Source organism: Chiroxiphia lanceolata, chromosome 9 (genome assembly GCF_009829145.1).
Source record: "Chiroxiphia lanceolata isolate bChiLan1 chromosome 9, bChiLan1.pri, whole genome shotgun sequence".
Lineage (NCBI taxonomy): Eukaryota > Metazoa > Chordata > Aves > Passeriformes > Pipridae > Chiroxiphia > Chiroxiphia lanceolata.
Genome location: NC_045645.1, coordinates 8420698 through 8437129, shown reverse-complemented (window position 1 = coordinate 8437129; position 16432 = coordinate 8420698). Strand labels below are relative to the sequence as shown.

At 40.1% G+C, this 16432-nt stretch overlaps 1 protein-coding gene across 3 annotated transcripts in view; it reads left to right on the top strand.

Annotated features, from left to right (window-relative positions):
• RAB3B (RAB3B, member RAS oncogene family) overlaps positions 1-16432 on the top strand; it is a 51821-nt gene that overhangs the window by 9114 nt on the left and 26275 nt on the right. For all 3 annotated transcript variants that reach the window (XM_032695985.1, XM_032695984.1, XM_032695986.1), the window contains one exon: positions 1952-2179. In XM_032695985.1, the coding sequence (XP_032551876.1) occupies positions 1952-2179 (228 nt within the window). The remainder of the gene's footprint in view (positions 1-1951; positions 2180-16432) is intronic.

Genomic DNA, 16432 nt, shown 5'->3' with positions numbered 1-16432 from the left:
TCTGAGATTAAGGAGGCAGTGAGTACATTGGCCTGAGTGTGTGCACAGAAGTCAGTCAGATGTTGAATTCTTCATTTTAGAAATTCCTGTTGTGAACACAACACATGGGTGGAAGAGCTGTTTTCTGGTACACTGATGAGAAGAAGATTTGTTCCCGTGTTTTCTGGAGCGTTTCAAAGGACTGTGCAATCTGACAGAATAGCAGCTGAAGTTCAGAAAAGAGTGTATCAAAATGTGTTGTATCCTACAGAGAAACACTTGTGGGAAGATTTTATTGCATTCAGTGCAGCTGTTCACTATTGAGCTACTGATAAATTGCTTCAGAAACTATCCTTGTTAATGCAATCTGTGAACGAAATGTCTGCTGCACCAGCCCTTCTCTGTGTGAGAAAGTTGCATGTGTTTAATTAGAAATAAACCATCCTGCATATTGTATTGAAGTTTAAACTGGGTTGGGTTTGATTCAGTTTCCCTCTGTGGGGAATTTAAGTTAAATTATCATCCCTATTTAAATTGCCTTTGGACAGCATTTTGGTTTATAGCTGTTTAACTACAGTGAATTTTGAACTGTTTGTTTCGGTTTTTTGGGTTTTGGGTTTTTTTTCAGTAAATGAGTGAAGTCCTGTGTGCAGGTGAGACTTAGTAAGAAGGAAAGTATTTGGCCACATGGTGAGAGTAGACATTGGAGGGAGTTTTGTTCCCAAATGTGCCTATGAATCTGAGTTGAGGGGAAAATTATTTCCTTGGATGCTGGGGAAAGATGAGTCTTGGGTCTCCACCCAATGCTTTCTGATAGTAGCACAGGTCCTGCTTTGAATGAGTAGCTGCTGCTCAGACCTGTGCTGTCATTGCCCCAGTTTGCCAACCCTGTGACTTTTTATAAGGAGCTAAGACCTTTGGTTGTTTGATGTGGGATAGAATTTGAAACAGCATGAGAGATTAAAAGTGTGGTGTAGCTAGTAAAAGGTAAAGTTTCCTTTTCCTCCTTTGTAGTAATTTGGTCTGTGTAGTTGTGTTCTGCTCTGTACAAACAGAGATGAAAAGTCAGGGCCTTGCCTTCTCCCATGAAGTGTCTGAGCTGCGTTCATTAAAGCAGCCAGGGCTGCTCAGTGAGTCCTGATATTTCAGATTCAGCTGTTGCTTTTTGGTTTCTGAATCCAGTTCAGGGTCACAGGGATCTCTGAGGCTGCATCTTCCCCCTTCCCCATTCCACTAAAATTCACAACTCTCACAACCACATAATAAAAGGGATAATTTATCCATTCCGCATGCTGCCTGCAGCCACACTGAGCCCTCATATTTTATGCAGGTGCTGTTCATTTCAATTGCAGCCTTGATAGTAGATGGGTGTTGGATAGAGTTAAAATTTCAGCTGAAATTCCTGGTGTTTCATCTTATCCTCTTGCCTTTTTTTTTCTTCTGTAAATGTTGAGAACAGAACTTTTCTAAGGCTAAAATGGTGGTGGTGCATGTGCTGGAAGTGCAGATTTTCCACAGAAGTCATAAAAGGAATTATTTAGGTTTATTTACCTTGCAGGCTGTTTGATGAATTGCACGGTTGGCTGCACTGTAAAAGATTTTAGTTCTTGGTTGCAGTACTGCAGTTTATTGGAGCAACAGAAGTGGCACCCTGCCACAGGAGTAAAGAATGCTGTTTCCCCACGAGTATTTGAACAATCTGCAATAGCCATCTGTTATTCTGTTCAACACAAAGCAGTGCAACAGGTGAATTTCTTGGGCTTGGGAGTCTTAGCTGTACAAGTGAATAATAGACATTTAAAGCCAGGATTTAAAAGAAGATTTCAAACTGTGTTCCTCTTTATTCAGCAGATATAGTGGTTATGACATTAGAAAGTAGAGAGGTAACCTAAACATATGGTACACAATTAAGGAAAACAAATGCTGAACTGCTCTTAAATCTGTTCTTTTTCCATGTTTGTCATTGTCTTAGATGGCTTCAGTAACAGATGCCAGATACAGGCAGAAAGATACTTCAGACCAAAATTTTGATTACATGTTCAAGCTCCTGATCATTGGCAACAGCAGCGTGGGTAAAACATCCTTCCTCTTCAGATACGCTGATGACACTTTCACACCAGCCTTCGTTAGCACAGTAGGGATTGACTTCAAAGTGAAAACAGTTTACAGAAATGACAAGCGGGTGAAGCTGCAGATTTGGGTAAGTGCCAGCGTGTTCAAAAATGCTTCATATTAATCCCAGCAAAGATATGATGGTAAAAAATAGCTTGTTTGGAAGTAGATTTTGGATTGCTGTAGATTTTGGTTGTTCCTAAGTTCTGTGTGGCTGTATCTTCGTATTCCTGCAGTGAGCTGAGTTCTCTGTATTGCTGGTCAGAGCCCTGATATTGTCTTTAGCAGCAGCTCTCTGATCTCAGAAGTCAGTGTCTATTAAACTGCAACAAACTCTGCGCAGGTCTGGAGCCCTTTAGTAGCACATTTTCAGTGAGCAGAAATTCCATGAGTGCTCAGTGAGTGAACTCTATACATAACTTCTACTATGGATTTATGTCCTCTACATAAGATACTTGTATCTTCCTGCAATTCCTGTACCTGCTCAGCAGTGCCAAGCATTTCTACCCAAATCTGCCCCAGCTAAGATCTTGGTCTTGTAATTGATTTATATACACTTGATTTATAATTAATCTTTAACAATTATATTTAAATGTAAAATTATAATAATCACATATGTGGTTTTTTTAATCTATTGTGGTGATCTTGAATAGTCACAATAAATAGTGAGCATCTAAAATGAGGATTTTTTTTGTCTTTTAACTACAACTAGTTTTATTTCTGAGTTGCTGGGTACAAGTTACAACAAATTACTTAATAAAAGATCCTTTTTGTGTTGTAAAATCCTGACATTGAAACTGGCATAGATAACCTGGCATGAAGCTGTTTGATTTAATTTAGGGTTTTGGTAATAAAAAGGTTTGTACTTCAGGCCCAAGAAGCAACTAAAGATGATTTTCGTCCAGTTGGTCTTTCTTAATTTTGGAACATGGAGTTTTCTAGTAAGTTGTGTAAAAGCAAGACAGAAAGCACCATAAAATATTTGGGGTTTTTTCAAAGATTAAAGTGCATTAAGCAATAATCTTAATTAAATCTGTTTGAAGGCTTTGGGGGAAAAAAGGCTTTAATAACCTTAAACTTCTTATGGAAAGAGATGTCAGGTGGATTCCTCAGAGGGTGCTATCTATAGGACCTGTAATGTTGGAGTTACCAACAACACTGTTGATTTAACATTTATTTTTAATAAAAGGTTCATTCAGTGTTTGACAGTTTCCACAGTAACTCGTGTTCTGTTCTTCTCTCTTTCTGTGCTCATTGCATGAATCCCTTATGTGAGTTATGATTCAAGGACCTTAAAAACATCGTGTACCTCTATTAAAACCACAGTATTTGAACTTGTTTATCTCGTGCCCATCCTGAGATTATCTGTTTAATTTCAGTGTGTTCTTCAGAGTACATGTAGTAATAGTGGGGTCCATTAATATACCAAAATTATGTGTTCCTAAGTGTAGGAAGGAAGAGTTTTCTTACCAACCCGTCTTCCAATTACTTTTTAAAAAACTACTTACAGCTGCTATTGAGTTTCTATGAGTGTAGGACTATGTGGCCCCAGTGAACACTTTGCTTTGACCTACAATTTTCCAGTTATGTTGACTTTTTAAATTATGCTCCTCGTGAGCTTGATGTTAAGCCAGGTTTAATGTGAAACCAAGTGAAGAAGGAGGAGTACAAGTGCTTAATTTAACCACTTCAGATGTCTTTATAGAATTCATAGAGAAGCACTTCTGGGAAGCTCTGATGCTCTCTGTCTGCAGAGCCGGGTCTTTCTGAGTTCGGGGGTGCTTGTGGAGCTCTCGAGTGTGCACAGCTGTGGCAGACTCGAGGTGCTCAAGAGCTGTGCCAAATAACCTTGCTTTGTGCTCTGCAAATCTCAAGGTGAGGGGGAAGTTGCTGCTGCTGTGCTGTGATCCAGAGAGATCAGTGATCAGTGGGACTTTCTACACTGACTGTTGCCTGTGTTGAGCAGAAGAGAGGATATTCAGGTGCAGTACTCCAGCTACAAACAGTTCCTTGGGTTTTTTTAAAGCTGAGAAAACTAAGTGCCAAACAGCTGCGTGTGAAGACTGACAGCTGTGTCAGTAAATGTCTTTCTGGCCTGTCTCGAGCTTTTGTATCTCCAGCAGAAATTGAGGAGCATTTTAAAGCCAGAGGTCCTGCGTTTGTGTTTGCTGGATTTGAGGAAGTCTGTGTTTTGTGAATCAGGATTTGACAAGCTGTCAAATGTAATAATCAAAGAAGAGTGCTCCTCTGTTTAATTTTGATGTCATTGATGGGCCTCTTGCCTTGTTGACATTAATGCCTCAATTGCCCAAATTGATATTTTAATAAGAGCCCTATCAGCTGTCGCAGTGACCAAGCAGGCTGGGAAATGGTCTGCTTTGAAAAGACTTGAAAGGAATATCTCTTCAGCTTGAGAGGAAGGGCACATAGCAAAGATATTCATGATGTTTTTAAGGTAGAATGACAGTGCTGCTGCTAGAGAACAAAACAGTAAAATGGTCCAGAGTGGGCTTACATGAAATAATGCTTTGTAGGCTTTTATTTTTTTCTTTCTTTCTTTAAATAACTCCAAGAGGAGTTGACTGTTTTAATTTCAAATATTTTCTGACTTGTTTAGAACTGGTGGTGTTATATAAAGTAACTGTATGAGACAGTTAATTTTGTGGTTGGATGAGATTTTATAATATTTTAAATATTGAATTTAAAAGATTATTTACATAAATATATTAATATACTATATAGATATTCTAATATCTACATAAACGTAATTCTTGGATTAGATTTTTTTTAATGCCACTGCCACCTGTAATAATATTTTCATATAAAGAATCTTCCTTATGATTGATTTGTAAGGAGCCATGGGGTGTGCATGTAGATTATTTCTTTCTTGACCGACAATTTTGTATTCTCAGAGTTGCTAATTACTGATTACTGAAGGAAAACTATTATATTTTCAGCTAGGTATGGTTTTTATTATGAATAAACCTCAAAGGTAACATTATTATATTCTTAGCAAATGCAAACAGCTAATACTTAATGCAGAGTTCAGGTTGCCTAGCAGCTAGAGAGGACCACTCTGTCCAGATCCCAATGGAAGCAGGGTGAATGAATAAAAGTGATTTCAGTTTTAGGTGAGAGCAAGGTGAGATTTCTTCTTTTTTTCCCCCCTTCTTCTGTGCATTTGTGTGTCTATTGGTGGTAACTAATAATGGTGGTAGAAATACCAGCAGAACTCTTGAGCAGCACAGCACTGAGGTTAAATGCTGAGGGGCAAACTCTGGCCCTTTGTGCTGACCCAGGCTACATTAATTACATGAACTCTTTACATAGTAACATAAAATAACAGATGGAAAGTCATGGGCAGTGTTCAACCCAGAACACTTGCACACCACACAATACATACTTTGTGTGAGGCATTTGATTACACTTCCATTACACTTTTATACAGCCCCCTGCACAAGGCACTCTCAGTTTTGTTGCACGTACTACACATAACACATGACCACTTACGTGATTAATAATAAACAGAACTAAATACAGTGTTTGGCAGCTGATGTTACAGTTGAAACTACTTTCAACCCCCCTTGTAAAAGGCAAATAGAATTAAATTTAACTTCAGCTAAAAAGACTGTGATGTTCAGAGGCAGCATGTTTAGACTGCAGTATGATTTTTCTCTTAAGGTGCTACTTATCGGAATTACACTACTAGGATGAAGGTTTTTCATTCCCATTAACAAAAATGTTTCCATGTCTTAACTGCTGAAACATGTTGGGGTGTGAGATTAGCTGTAGTGGATGTGTGGAACACGTGTTACAGCTCTCAGGCACAGCTGAGGAGAGGGTACAAAGCAACATCGCTCTGGTTTTTCTGGATCTTTAAGAACCGAAATATGACAACTGCTAATTATACTGAGTGGCAGTTACCATTGCAAAACAGAAAAGTGTAAACTAAAATAAACCCCATGCTGTGTAGCTGTCCAGAAGGCAAATATGGAGTGTTTTTAAAAGCTTTTTGTATCAGTTGTCTCGTGGATGACAGGATGTTACTGAGCAGCTCATCTCATAAGAAGGGATTCACAGAAGTAACACTGGTAACTAAGTCTTTTTTTTTTTTTTTCTTCTCCATTTACAGGAAGTAAAATTAGAACAACATCATATTTGATTGTAAATTTTAATGTTAATTGCACACTTAACCAAAAGCTAATTATGCATTTCAGATGAGAGAATCATCTATTCCCCAGACATCCTATTCTCATCATAGTTTTGCTGAGTTCCTTGCAAGCACTGACTTTAAGCTTGAATGCTTGCACAAAACTTGTTTCTAAAAAAAGAGATAATAAGGTTCTGTAATTTCACGTATAGATGCAATAGCAGTGTTTGTCCCCAAGGATCTGACAGGCCTGATTCTGCTCAGTAAATTCACAGCTGTTGTAAAATCCTCTGATTTGCTGTTTAAACAAAGAACTAAAATGGAAAAATTCATGAGAGTGAAAAGAATAGGTTGATCCTTGTAAGAGAGTCAAGAATTACATTTTATTTGCAGCATTAAGGACTTACTGGGTCCCAGGAATGGGAATCATTGTGGTTGAGTGGACATAAAGCACTACTTCTGATGCTAAAAAACAATGCAGAATATTTGACTGGAGAAGAGATGCAATAACAGTGTCTATAATTCAATTCTGAGGTCTTGGTTACATCTCAAGTAATAATACTGCTGCTTTGAGAAGAACTTGGTGCTCATGCCACTCTGAATGGGCTTTAAGATTAGAGTTGCAGGAGTGATACAAGGGAGAAAAAGAAAAACTTAAAAAATAAACCCCTGAGTGGTTAGTTATCCCTCACACTATTGAATTTATTGAACAGCCTAAGCTTGCTGAGCAAGGCATTGCTGTGTTTGCAGTTAAACACTTGACATGGAGGGTTTATTTCTGTTTATAGTTAATCACCTCAATCCCATTGTTATCTCATTATAACTCTGCATTATAGTGAAGGCCAAATTCAACTTCAGTCTAAGTTCTGTTACCACTGCAGTTATTCCTGCTGACAATACTGGATTTGCTCTCACTGCAAGGTGTAGTATCTTCTTCTGTGCTCCATCTTTGCAGAGTTACTGCACATATGGAGCATTTGCCCTTGCTTTGTGCATTTCAGCAAAATAAAAAAGGTACAAATTGTGTTCAGAGGTCTCAGGTTGTATCCAGGAGCAGTGTGGAGTGTGTTTGTGTTATCTGATAAAGAGCTGTTGGTAGGTCAAAGGTTTGGACCTTTTCTAGAGAAAATGGACCAACGTTAACACTTTGTCCAGTAGAGGAGAAGCTGTATGTGGGAAATTTCAAGGGAAATTGCTCAGCTGATGTAGTAAGGCAGTTAATATTTGAGAGGACAGACAGGTTGCTGTGCTCCTGATGTTTTGCATTTAGTGCTTTTTTTTTACCTGAAATTCAGAATAGATATTTTATAATCATTTTATATAGGTCTTAGATTCATGTGCCTCAAAACATTTTCCTGTTGTCCTTGTCTTATCAGAATCACCCTCATTATTATTTTCTTTCACAATGTTATCTTCTGCATAATGACTAGGTATATTCTATATTTAAATATGCTTGGTTACACTGTGATCAGTTATGAGATAATACAGTGGGTGGAATTTATGAGCTCTCATAGTATTTGTCTCAAGTGAGCACTACTTAAACTATGTCACATTTGGTCAAAAAAGACTATGGGGCTTCACATTTATAACTTTCATGCATTGTGTTGTCTGCTGCAGTGTCATGTTTATGCAACACTGGAGTATGCTGAGCAGCTGATTTTAGAGCTAAAACCAGGAAACCAACCCCCCCCCCATTGTTTTCTGATGTGAGAGATTGTACCCTGCAGCACAACTGGACTACCTGGGAGTTTAGCAGTGGGTACTTTGTGATTTATTTTCTGTTGAGCAGCTATTCAACATCATCCTGATTCATTAAACAGAGTGAACTAAGCTCCCAGATGCTGAGTGCTGACTAGCTGTATTTCTCTTGGCAAGGTTATTTTCAGTTACATTGAGGGAAAGTCGTGTGAGTATCCCCTGAAGCACATTTTGATTTGTTAGAAAGGGGAATGAGTGATGATCTTCCCAGCATGTGGCAAAGGGTGGCGTTGGTTCCCTGTCTACAATCTAACACATCTGTAGTGGTTTTTTTTTTTCCTTTTAATAACCAGGTCCCCAGAATGGCCTTTTTTACCTGGTTATCATGGTTAAGTGGTGCTGAAGCTGCAGTGTAACCACAGTGTGCTCAGACACCCAGCTGACTGCTGTGTGTAGCCGTGTTGGAGGCATTGGGCTCTGCAGACCTGTATGACAGAAGGAAACACTGGTGAGAAGTACCAGAAACGGGACAAAAAAGCAGCACATTTCTGCCCTGTGGAGAACTGGAAGGCCTATGGTTTGCTGGTCGGGTTCTCCCACCTGCAGAGCAATGTAAAGTTTACAAGGAGACACTGATCTCAGCCTAGATCTTGGTGAGCTGCTCTGGCTGCCCAGCAAATACTAATGAGAGTGACAAAGTAGGAAACATAAATCCTGTTTGGTGTTAGTTATATCTTTCAATAACAGCTTAGCACCTTGAATTTTATGGTCAGGGCCACTGCAGCCCAAAAGTGTACCCTAGGCATCCTAATGTATCCCGTGTTTCTGTCACAGTTTGAGCTCTGCAGCATTGCTAAGATGTTCCTCCATCTAAATGGAGCTGCCAGTCCCAAGTGTGTTGCTCAGCTCACACGTGGCACCTTGTGCTTCTGTTGTGCACTTGCATCTTGTTTGAAAATTCCTCTGGTTTTGCCAATTTTGCTTTGCATTCATTTCTTTGCTAATCAGATATTCAGTGCTTTGCTACTAATTTATGTTAGAAACTGAAACAGGAGGTGGCAGGAGTGTTTGAAACTTTGGGGGGAGCAGGTGTAAGTGGAGCAGATAAACACACTATGTTATGAGCTGCTGTGCTTCATTAACTGAAGTGCCTTCACATGGTATAAGACTCAAGTGATTAAACTTGTTTATTACTCAAAGGAGGCTCAAAGATGGTATTTTCCCAGCCAGATTCTGGCTGGCTGGTCTCTCTGACAAACTGATTGAGACATCTGTACCAGTGCTAGAGGGGAAAGTCATGGGGGGAGAGGGGTGTGTGTAGCTATGTGTGTGCACATAGGCTGCTCATGCCTGTCAGGTCTGACTGCTGCTCTGCTTTTGTTGTAGCCAGAGCAGTACAACAGAACATACAGGGCATCTGTGCATAGGATGTTTATGAGGCAGAATACTCACCCTGCTTCTGGTTTTACTTTTGGATGTGCTTATTCAAAGATTCACCTGCTACGTCCTCTCCTTTGGTCCCTCTGTCAGTGATAGTGCTGTGGCAGTTGTGAAGTTGCTGCATGTTCCAGTGCCATGGTAACTGCATCCCACTCCCCTGCCTGCCAGCAGGCATTGACCCTTCCCAGTTGTGAGAGGAAGCAAGTGCTCCAAGTGCCAAATTGTGGTAGACTGGCATGAGTCAGCTTTGATAAGTCCATGGAAAGTCCTTTACCCAGGACTGCAGGTCTCTTCTTTTTTTTTTTGAGGGAAGAAAGAGAAATAGCTCCCATCAAATGTGTTTTGGATTATTTTTTTAAACTCTAAGATTGTCCTACATTATTGAAAGGCTAAAAAATGCATTCCCATTGAAGTTACCACCAAGTGCTAAATTGCTTCCTCACTGTGCATTTTAGCCTCATGCTGTACCCATTTCTGGAAGACTATGCCACTTTTCCTGTCCTTTTCTCTTGGCTCTGTGTTGTGCACCTTGGCTTGCTCTTGATGAGGTCAGAGAGCACCTTTGTAAGCACTCTTGCACTAACTGTAAGGATAGTTCTTGCTGAGTACTGTCATAACAGCATTTGAAATCATGGAGTTGTGCCTAAGAGTGAACAAGAAGAGCTGGGGAAAAGAGAGAAAGTCAGTTTACTTGTTTGCTTTTTGGAGAAGAAATATTCTGGCTATAATAAAGCACACAGGTGCATCATTTGATTACATGGAACAATAAGACTGGAAGTTTACAGCCAGGCAAGGGTAATTAAGGAATGCCTTTTTGAAGTCTTTCATGTTTAAGAGGGGAATGATGGACCTTAACCTTTATATTTTCTTACCCTCTCATGGCCCTTGCTGGACCATATAACTACCAAAACTGTGAGTGCAGTGAAAACTGGCGTGAAACTTGAGCAGAATCAAAGCAGGACCATGAAAAGAAAAAAACCCATGCCTTTATTGATTACATAATTACAGTGGAAAACAGCACCAAAGAAGCAGTGCTCACAAACACTGCCTTGCTAAGCAGCAAGGAGCGGCTCTGAGTGGCAAGCCCAGGAGGCCTGGGTTCTGCAGGGATGGAATTGCTGTTATGGAACTGTTGGTCTGCATGAATACCACATGGATTCCAGCCTTCCTGGGAGATGGTTGGTGTCCAGGCTTAGTGCTGTCTGAAATGAAGAAGGTGGAATGCAATTGGCAAAGCTCTTCAGCCTGTTTTTATACACCCTCCCTCACCAAACCCCCTTCCTGGGCTGTTTTCCTGAGTGTGAGACACACTGTGAAGCACAGAAGAGAACTGAATGGGTTGGCCGATTATAGGAACTCCAAATGAACATTATTTCTATTCTGATGCTCATTCCAAGTGTTGTGCTATAATTATGCAACAGCTGCAACTCCATACCTCTTTAGGGCTTCTTATCCTAGTAAAATGGATTTCGTCCTCTGTAAGAATGCCCTTCATCTTGAAAACAGCATGCAGGAAGGGTCACGCTGCAAAGATATTTAGTAAGGTAAATTTGTCACAACTGCTTGGTCTCCCTTGAGGCTTTGGGGTTGGAAGTGTAAAATTAATAGTTTCCTTTCACTTTTGCTGGTTAATGATTTTAGGGAAAAGCAAACTCTTCCAAGGGAAGAATCTGCATAAAGTTCTGCCTCTGTGAGGTACTTGCGACTTGTTCTGGAGTTGCACATGCCCCACTTCACAGTCACCTGTTCTAAGCTGTGGCCATCGATCTCAAGTCTTGGACATGTTTGAAATTACTTCAGTTTTTCTGCTAAATTTCTGATGTAAGCATGCATAGGAGTTACTTAGAATTCTATCAAGACACTGCAAGAAATCTAAAGGGAACAATTCAGCAGAAATCACCCACACCATTGTCATGGCAAAACTGTGATTTGAATAGTCTTTCACCTAAATCTGGAAATGGCCTTGGTCTTTCAGGATATTTACTGTTTTAATGTGAAATTTCACCCGAATTGCTGGTACTTGCAGAATCTGGCTGTGAGTTAGATGCAACGGCACCTTCACATCACTGTGGTGTTGGCTCAGTCATTTGTCAGTTCTCCCATCTGCAGCACATGCTGTGGGAATCCTCTCCTCTCCACACAGCCAGGAGAGTGGAAAGTGCAGTAGCTCCAGTTGCGTGTCAAAACCTGGTGTTGCTAAGTGATGGCAGGGTAGCCACCTGCCTTGCCATTTACAGAACCCAAGTGCTCAAACAGAAGGAAATGAACAGCTTTATTTTCCACTAACTGCGTGCAAGGTGTTTATTCACTCTGGTGCTGGAAGTATCAAACCTGCACATCCCTTTTACTCCAGCTGGAATCTCCAGAGTTTTAAAGTTCCTGGAATGGCAGCTGTTTATCCTCCCTGAAAATGCATCCTCTAAGTGTGTAATATTGTATTACCCTACAACTGCGAGAGACAGTGCAGTCAGTTTGATGATTCAAAAACCACAGATTAAAAAAAAAAAAACCACTCAAAAAACCCAATGCAAAACCAAACTGCTTTTTTATCACCTAATACAAAGACAGAGAAGAGGTAGTATTTGTTTTGTTGGTTACATCAGAATCCATGCTATGTGGTCCTCTTCTTTTTCTTTTTTCTTTTTTTTTTAACTATAGTCTACATGGCCAAGAAGCATTGTAGCATTGATTTCTTTTTTTAATGTATTTTTTTGTTCAGGAAATAGAGAATAAACCCAGGCTATCATATTTGCTAACTACTCTGGGAGTGTTTTCAGGAAATAGGAGAAGTACGATATTTTTCACTTCTTATATACTTCTTTTATGGATATAAAAAAAAAAAATTAATAAAGATTTAATTGCCCTCATGCCACAGGTGAGTCATGTGTGTTCTGTTAAAATCTGTCTGCTCAATAAGGTACTTGTTCAAAATAGTCTCTCAAACGGAGATGCTGAGTGACTTTTGCAGTCATGACTCATTGGATCTCTATTTTTTAAATTAAATGATTCCCCAGACATGTTAATTTTAAGATATCATCTATTAAATTCTTGATTATTAACAATAAGAGTATTAATTTGACAGTGCATCAAGGCTTGAGGGATTCATATAACTGGTGTTCTCTTTTCAGAAAAGGGGAGGACTTGCACAGACCCGATTTTGGAACTAAAGACCCTCCACCTGAGAGAGTGGAAGCTTTGGAGTAGATTGTCTCCCTGTGAGGCACAGTCAGGAATCCATCTCCCCATCTGCACAGTCTTCCCTTCATCCAGATGATGTAGAGCACCTCTGTGTTTGCAGAGGAAGGGTCAGGGGTTTTTAGGAATGAAATCTGCGCTGGCATCAGTGATTACTTCCTACTCCTCAGAAATGAGCTTTTCTCAAGTTTTACACTTCTGCATAGCACAGATTGACCTTTGAATTCAGACTTTTAATTTGGAGCAGTTTTCAGCAGGGACCTCTGACTCTAGAGAAGCTTTCTCCTGGAGTCAGATGTGTATTCTGTGTAAAGGAGTGTTCTCTGTTAGGATGTTTGATGCCTTGGTTCTCAGTTTTGGTGGTTCCAAAGTATAGCTCAATTCTGACAGGTTGCTGCAAAATCCTATAGTGTAACATTGCTCTTATGACTGACCTCTTCATTCACTCTGAGTAATGAATGGAACAGAAAATTGTCTTTCTTTGTTTTATTGAGTAATGAAAATTGTGCTTCTTTTGCTAAACAACCCTTGCCAAAAATAGCACCTGACTATATTTTATCTATCTCTTTTTCCTTACTATTATTTTACTATACTAAATGCAATCTTTTTTTTTTTTTCCCCTTTGGATTTCTGTCCATCTTTGTGCCCTGAAGCTTCAAAGACCAAATTTTGTGAGTCATATAAATGTTCTGAGACATCAAATTAAGTAGAAACTGGAGAATGAGTTCTCAAAAGGTTGTGAATGCTGCTGACGTCAATCTCAGAGTGAAATAAGAAAGAAGATATGGCTGGTGGATCCTGTGAGCAAGACTGTAAGCACTTATGCTAATTCTGTTGTTGGAGAAGAAATTGTGTTTTTATAAATGAAGGCAATAGTCCCAACTGAAGATTTAACAGGCATTCATCTTAGTAACTAGATGATCTTGAGCTTTCATACTTTACACTGAAATTTGCCTTCAGCAGATTCAAACGAAATTGCTTGGAAGTGACTAAAATGAATGGCAGCACGCTCTCTGCTTTTTCAACTTGTAATATAATTCAGTTTTCCAGCTCTACTTCTGCAGAATTCCTCCTTCAAAGTAACATTGCAAAGTATTTTTTTAATGATCAGAAGACTATGAACCTATTTAGAGATTTTTCTTGATTGTCTGTGGCAGAAAACAGAATTTTGAAAGCAGCAAGGAGTCATGAAATTCAGTATGTCTTATGAATTATTTTGATAACATGAAACATTTATCTTGTAGAAAGTAGTTGGTAATACTGTTTTTGAAATCAAGTGCTTGCAGATTGTGCATCCATATTGATTTGATGGTGCTATTGAAACTTCCTATAGGTGTAGTGAGAAGAGTGCAAAAAGTGACTAAAGGAAAGGGATGTTTTCCTTGTGGAAACCACAAGGAAGTAATTTGCTATTAGATTATTAGTGTAGAATGTTTTTATGTGTGTGCATGTTTTGGCAGTTCAAAACTGATATTCTTGTTGACTACTTTATCCTACTTCCATTCAGATGGTTCACTATAAGCCTGCAACTAACTGTTAATTAATAGTGCTGCAGTGATCCCTCTGAGTCTAGATGTGTTTTGGGCAAAGGTATGTTTCCATTGGTGAAACAGAAGTTGAAGATGTTTAGCCCTTTGTCTAATTGAACTCTATTTTGGAGAGGATCTTACAGCAACAGATACAATAGCGTGAAGTTGAGAGAGACCAAAGTGAATTGAAGTGAGCCCAGAGGTATTGAAGGAGCAAGGTAATGTGATTGCTGGTTAACTAGATCAGGACAGCAGAGGGAATGCCTCCATCAGATATCTGTGTTGCTGGGCTCAGTTGCCTTCCCAATGCTGTGAAGACCTTTTGACAGATTTCTGTGGGAAGACAGTTTACAGATTGGTGGCATAGCATGTACCTGTGCATGAAATATCGCAGCCAAGGCCAGGATGAAAATAAACAAGAAATATTCCTTCAAATTTAGAGATTAAATACAGACTGGATTCTCCTGCAGGTAGCCAACAGGAGCTCAGCAGCACAGGACGGAAGCGGGGCTGTCTAGATGGGTACTCAGTGTGAAATGTACTTCTGCTGTGAAGCTGAGGAGAGTGCATGGGAAGAGGTTCTGGCTCTCAAAGCCTGTGCATGGTGTTGTGTGAATAGAAATACCAAAGAAGAGCAGTCCCAGGGGCTGGTGCTGCTGCCAGCTGCAGGGGACACCAAGCGAGCCCATCCCAGAGCTCAGTCTCCAGCCACAGATTCCTTCTGGGAAGGGGATCAAACCTCATGAATTTACAGTCCTTCTGCCATGACTCCTTAGTTACCATTGAAAGGGAGAGGCAGGCAGTAATGATAGATGATGTGACTGAAAATTTATCAGCCACTGAGATGGGAGATAACTTGTCTGATATATGTAATGACTGTAGATTTCTAAGGCTCCTGAGTAAGAATGATCAGAGAGCATCTTATCACAGTATAGTTTCATCAGTGAGGGAGGGACCTGTGAGGGGTGAAGTCCTTTAAACTGTAACTATAGGGCTAAGAAAAAGTTTTAAATTGAGAGCATTGTCATAAAAAGAGTATGTGGAATTTGTCTGATTCTGCATGGAGAAGGAGGAGAGGTTTTAGTGTTTCAGTTACACAGGAATATTTTAGTATTGAAAAGGTGGTCCACCACAAGGTGGTTTATTGGTGATTGGCTTCTAAGCTAAGAAGCTGTTTCTCCTGTTGGTAAACTTTTACATAATTGTACTTCACTGCAATTTTGTGTCAATTCTAGAAACACTGTTTTCTGATCACTGGATCAGAAGCTTGTACTGTTCAGGATCAGATGCTGAAACACTTCAGCTGCTGATCTGAGCTGGCATGGTGATTTCTTTACCCCATGATGATTTCTCTACCCTATAGTGAGTGAGCTCAGAGCCAGAGAAGCATTTCGGCTTCCTGAAGCTTCCTATTTCTGATTAACTAGGATAAAAATAAGTATCTACTGAATTGATGCTTATCAGAATTCCTAAACAACTCCTCTGCCTCCAGCAGTGACACTCGATTATGTTTCTCACTCCTAAGCCTCTTAGAGGTTTAGCATTTATGAATCCCTTCTAATACTTTGCTTGACACATTTGGTTAGGCATATGACAGTGATCAGTTGAGAGAAAAACAAGTCATCTCATCAAGTACAAATCGAGGCTTCTAGTAAGGAGAGTGGAGAGGCAAGGAATGGCTTCCTGCTGTTTGAAATCAGGTTAGAACAGGGCTGTTAAAATAACTGTAATGCATTTAATATAAAAACAGGCTGTCTGTACACTTCCCAGTCAACGCTGGACAGTCTTCTATAGCTGGTTTTGTTAGCAGGAGCAGCAGGGAGGCTGAGGACTGAGTGCACTGTAGGGGGGTTCAGCTCTCCCCTGGTCCCTCGGGATGCTGAGTGTTGTGTCATCTTATGCTTGATATTAGTTCTGCAGCTTAACTGTGGGGTAAAACCCAAACACAGGGCTGTGAAGGGCTATCCACCCGGTGTCTTCTGGAATGCAAAGTAGATGGTCTAGTAGGGAGGTGGTAACCATAGTGCTGATTGGGGTGGTGGTTCCTACAGGCCCCTGGCTGTTGGTGCTCACTCCTGATCCTCCTGGACAGAGACAGGAGGTGCTGCTCTGCCAGCCTGAGTGACCTTTCGCAGTGGCTTCATGATGAAGGGTCCTAAGCATTCTTGTAATACAAATGATGTTAAGAAGTAGTTGGTATTGTGAGCAGGTGCATTCCAGCTCGGCATACCTTGCAAATCTGACAGCAGCCAGATGTTTAACTGGGTAGAGTAAGCGATGACTTAAATACCATCATATAAATCTTGCAAATGCTACTGAAGCTGAGACT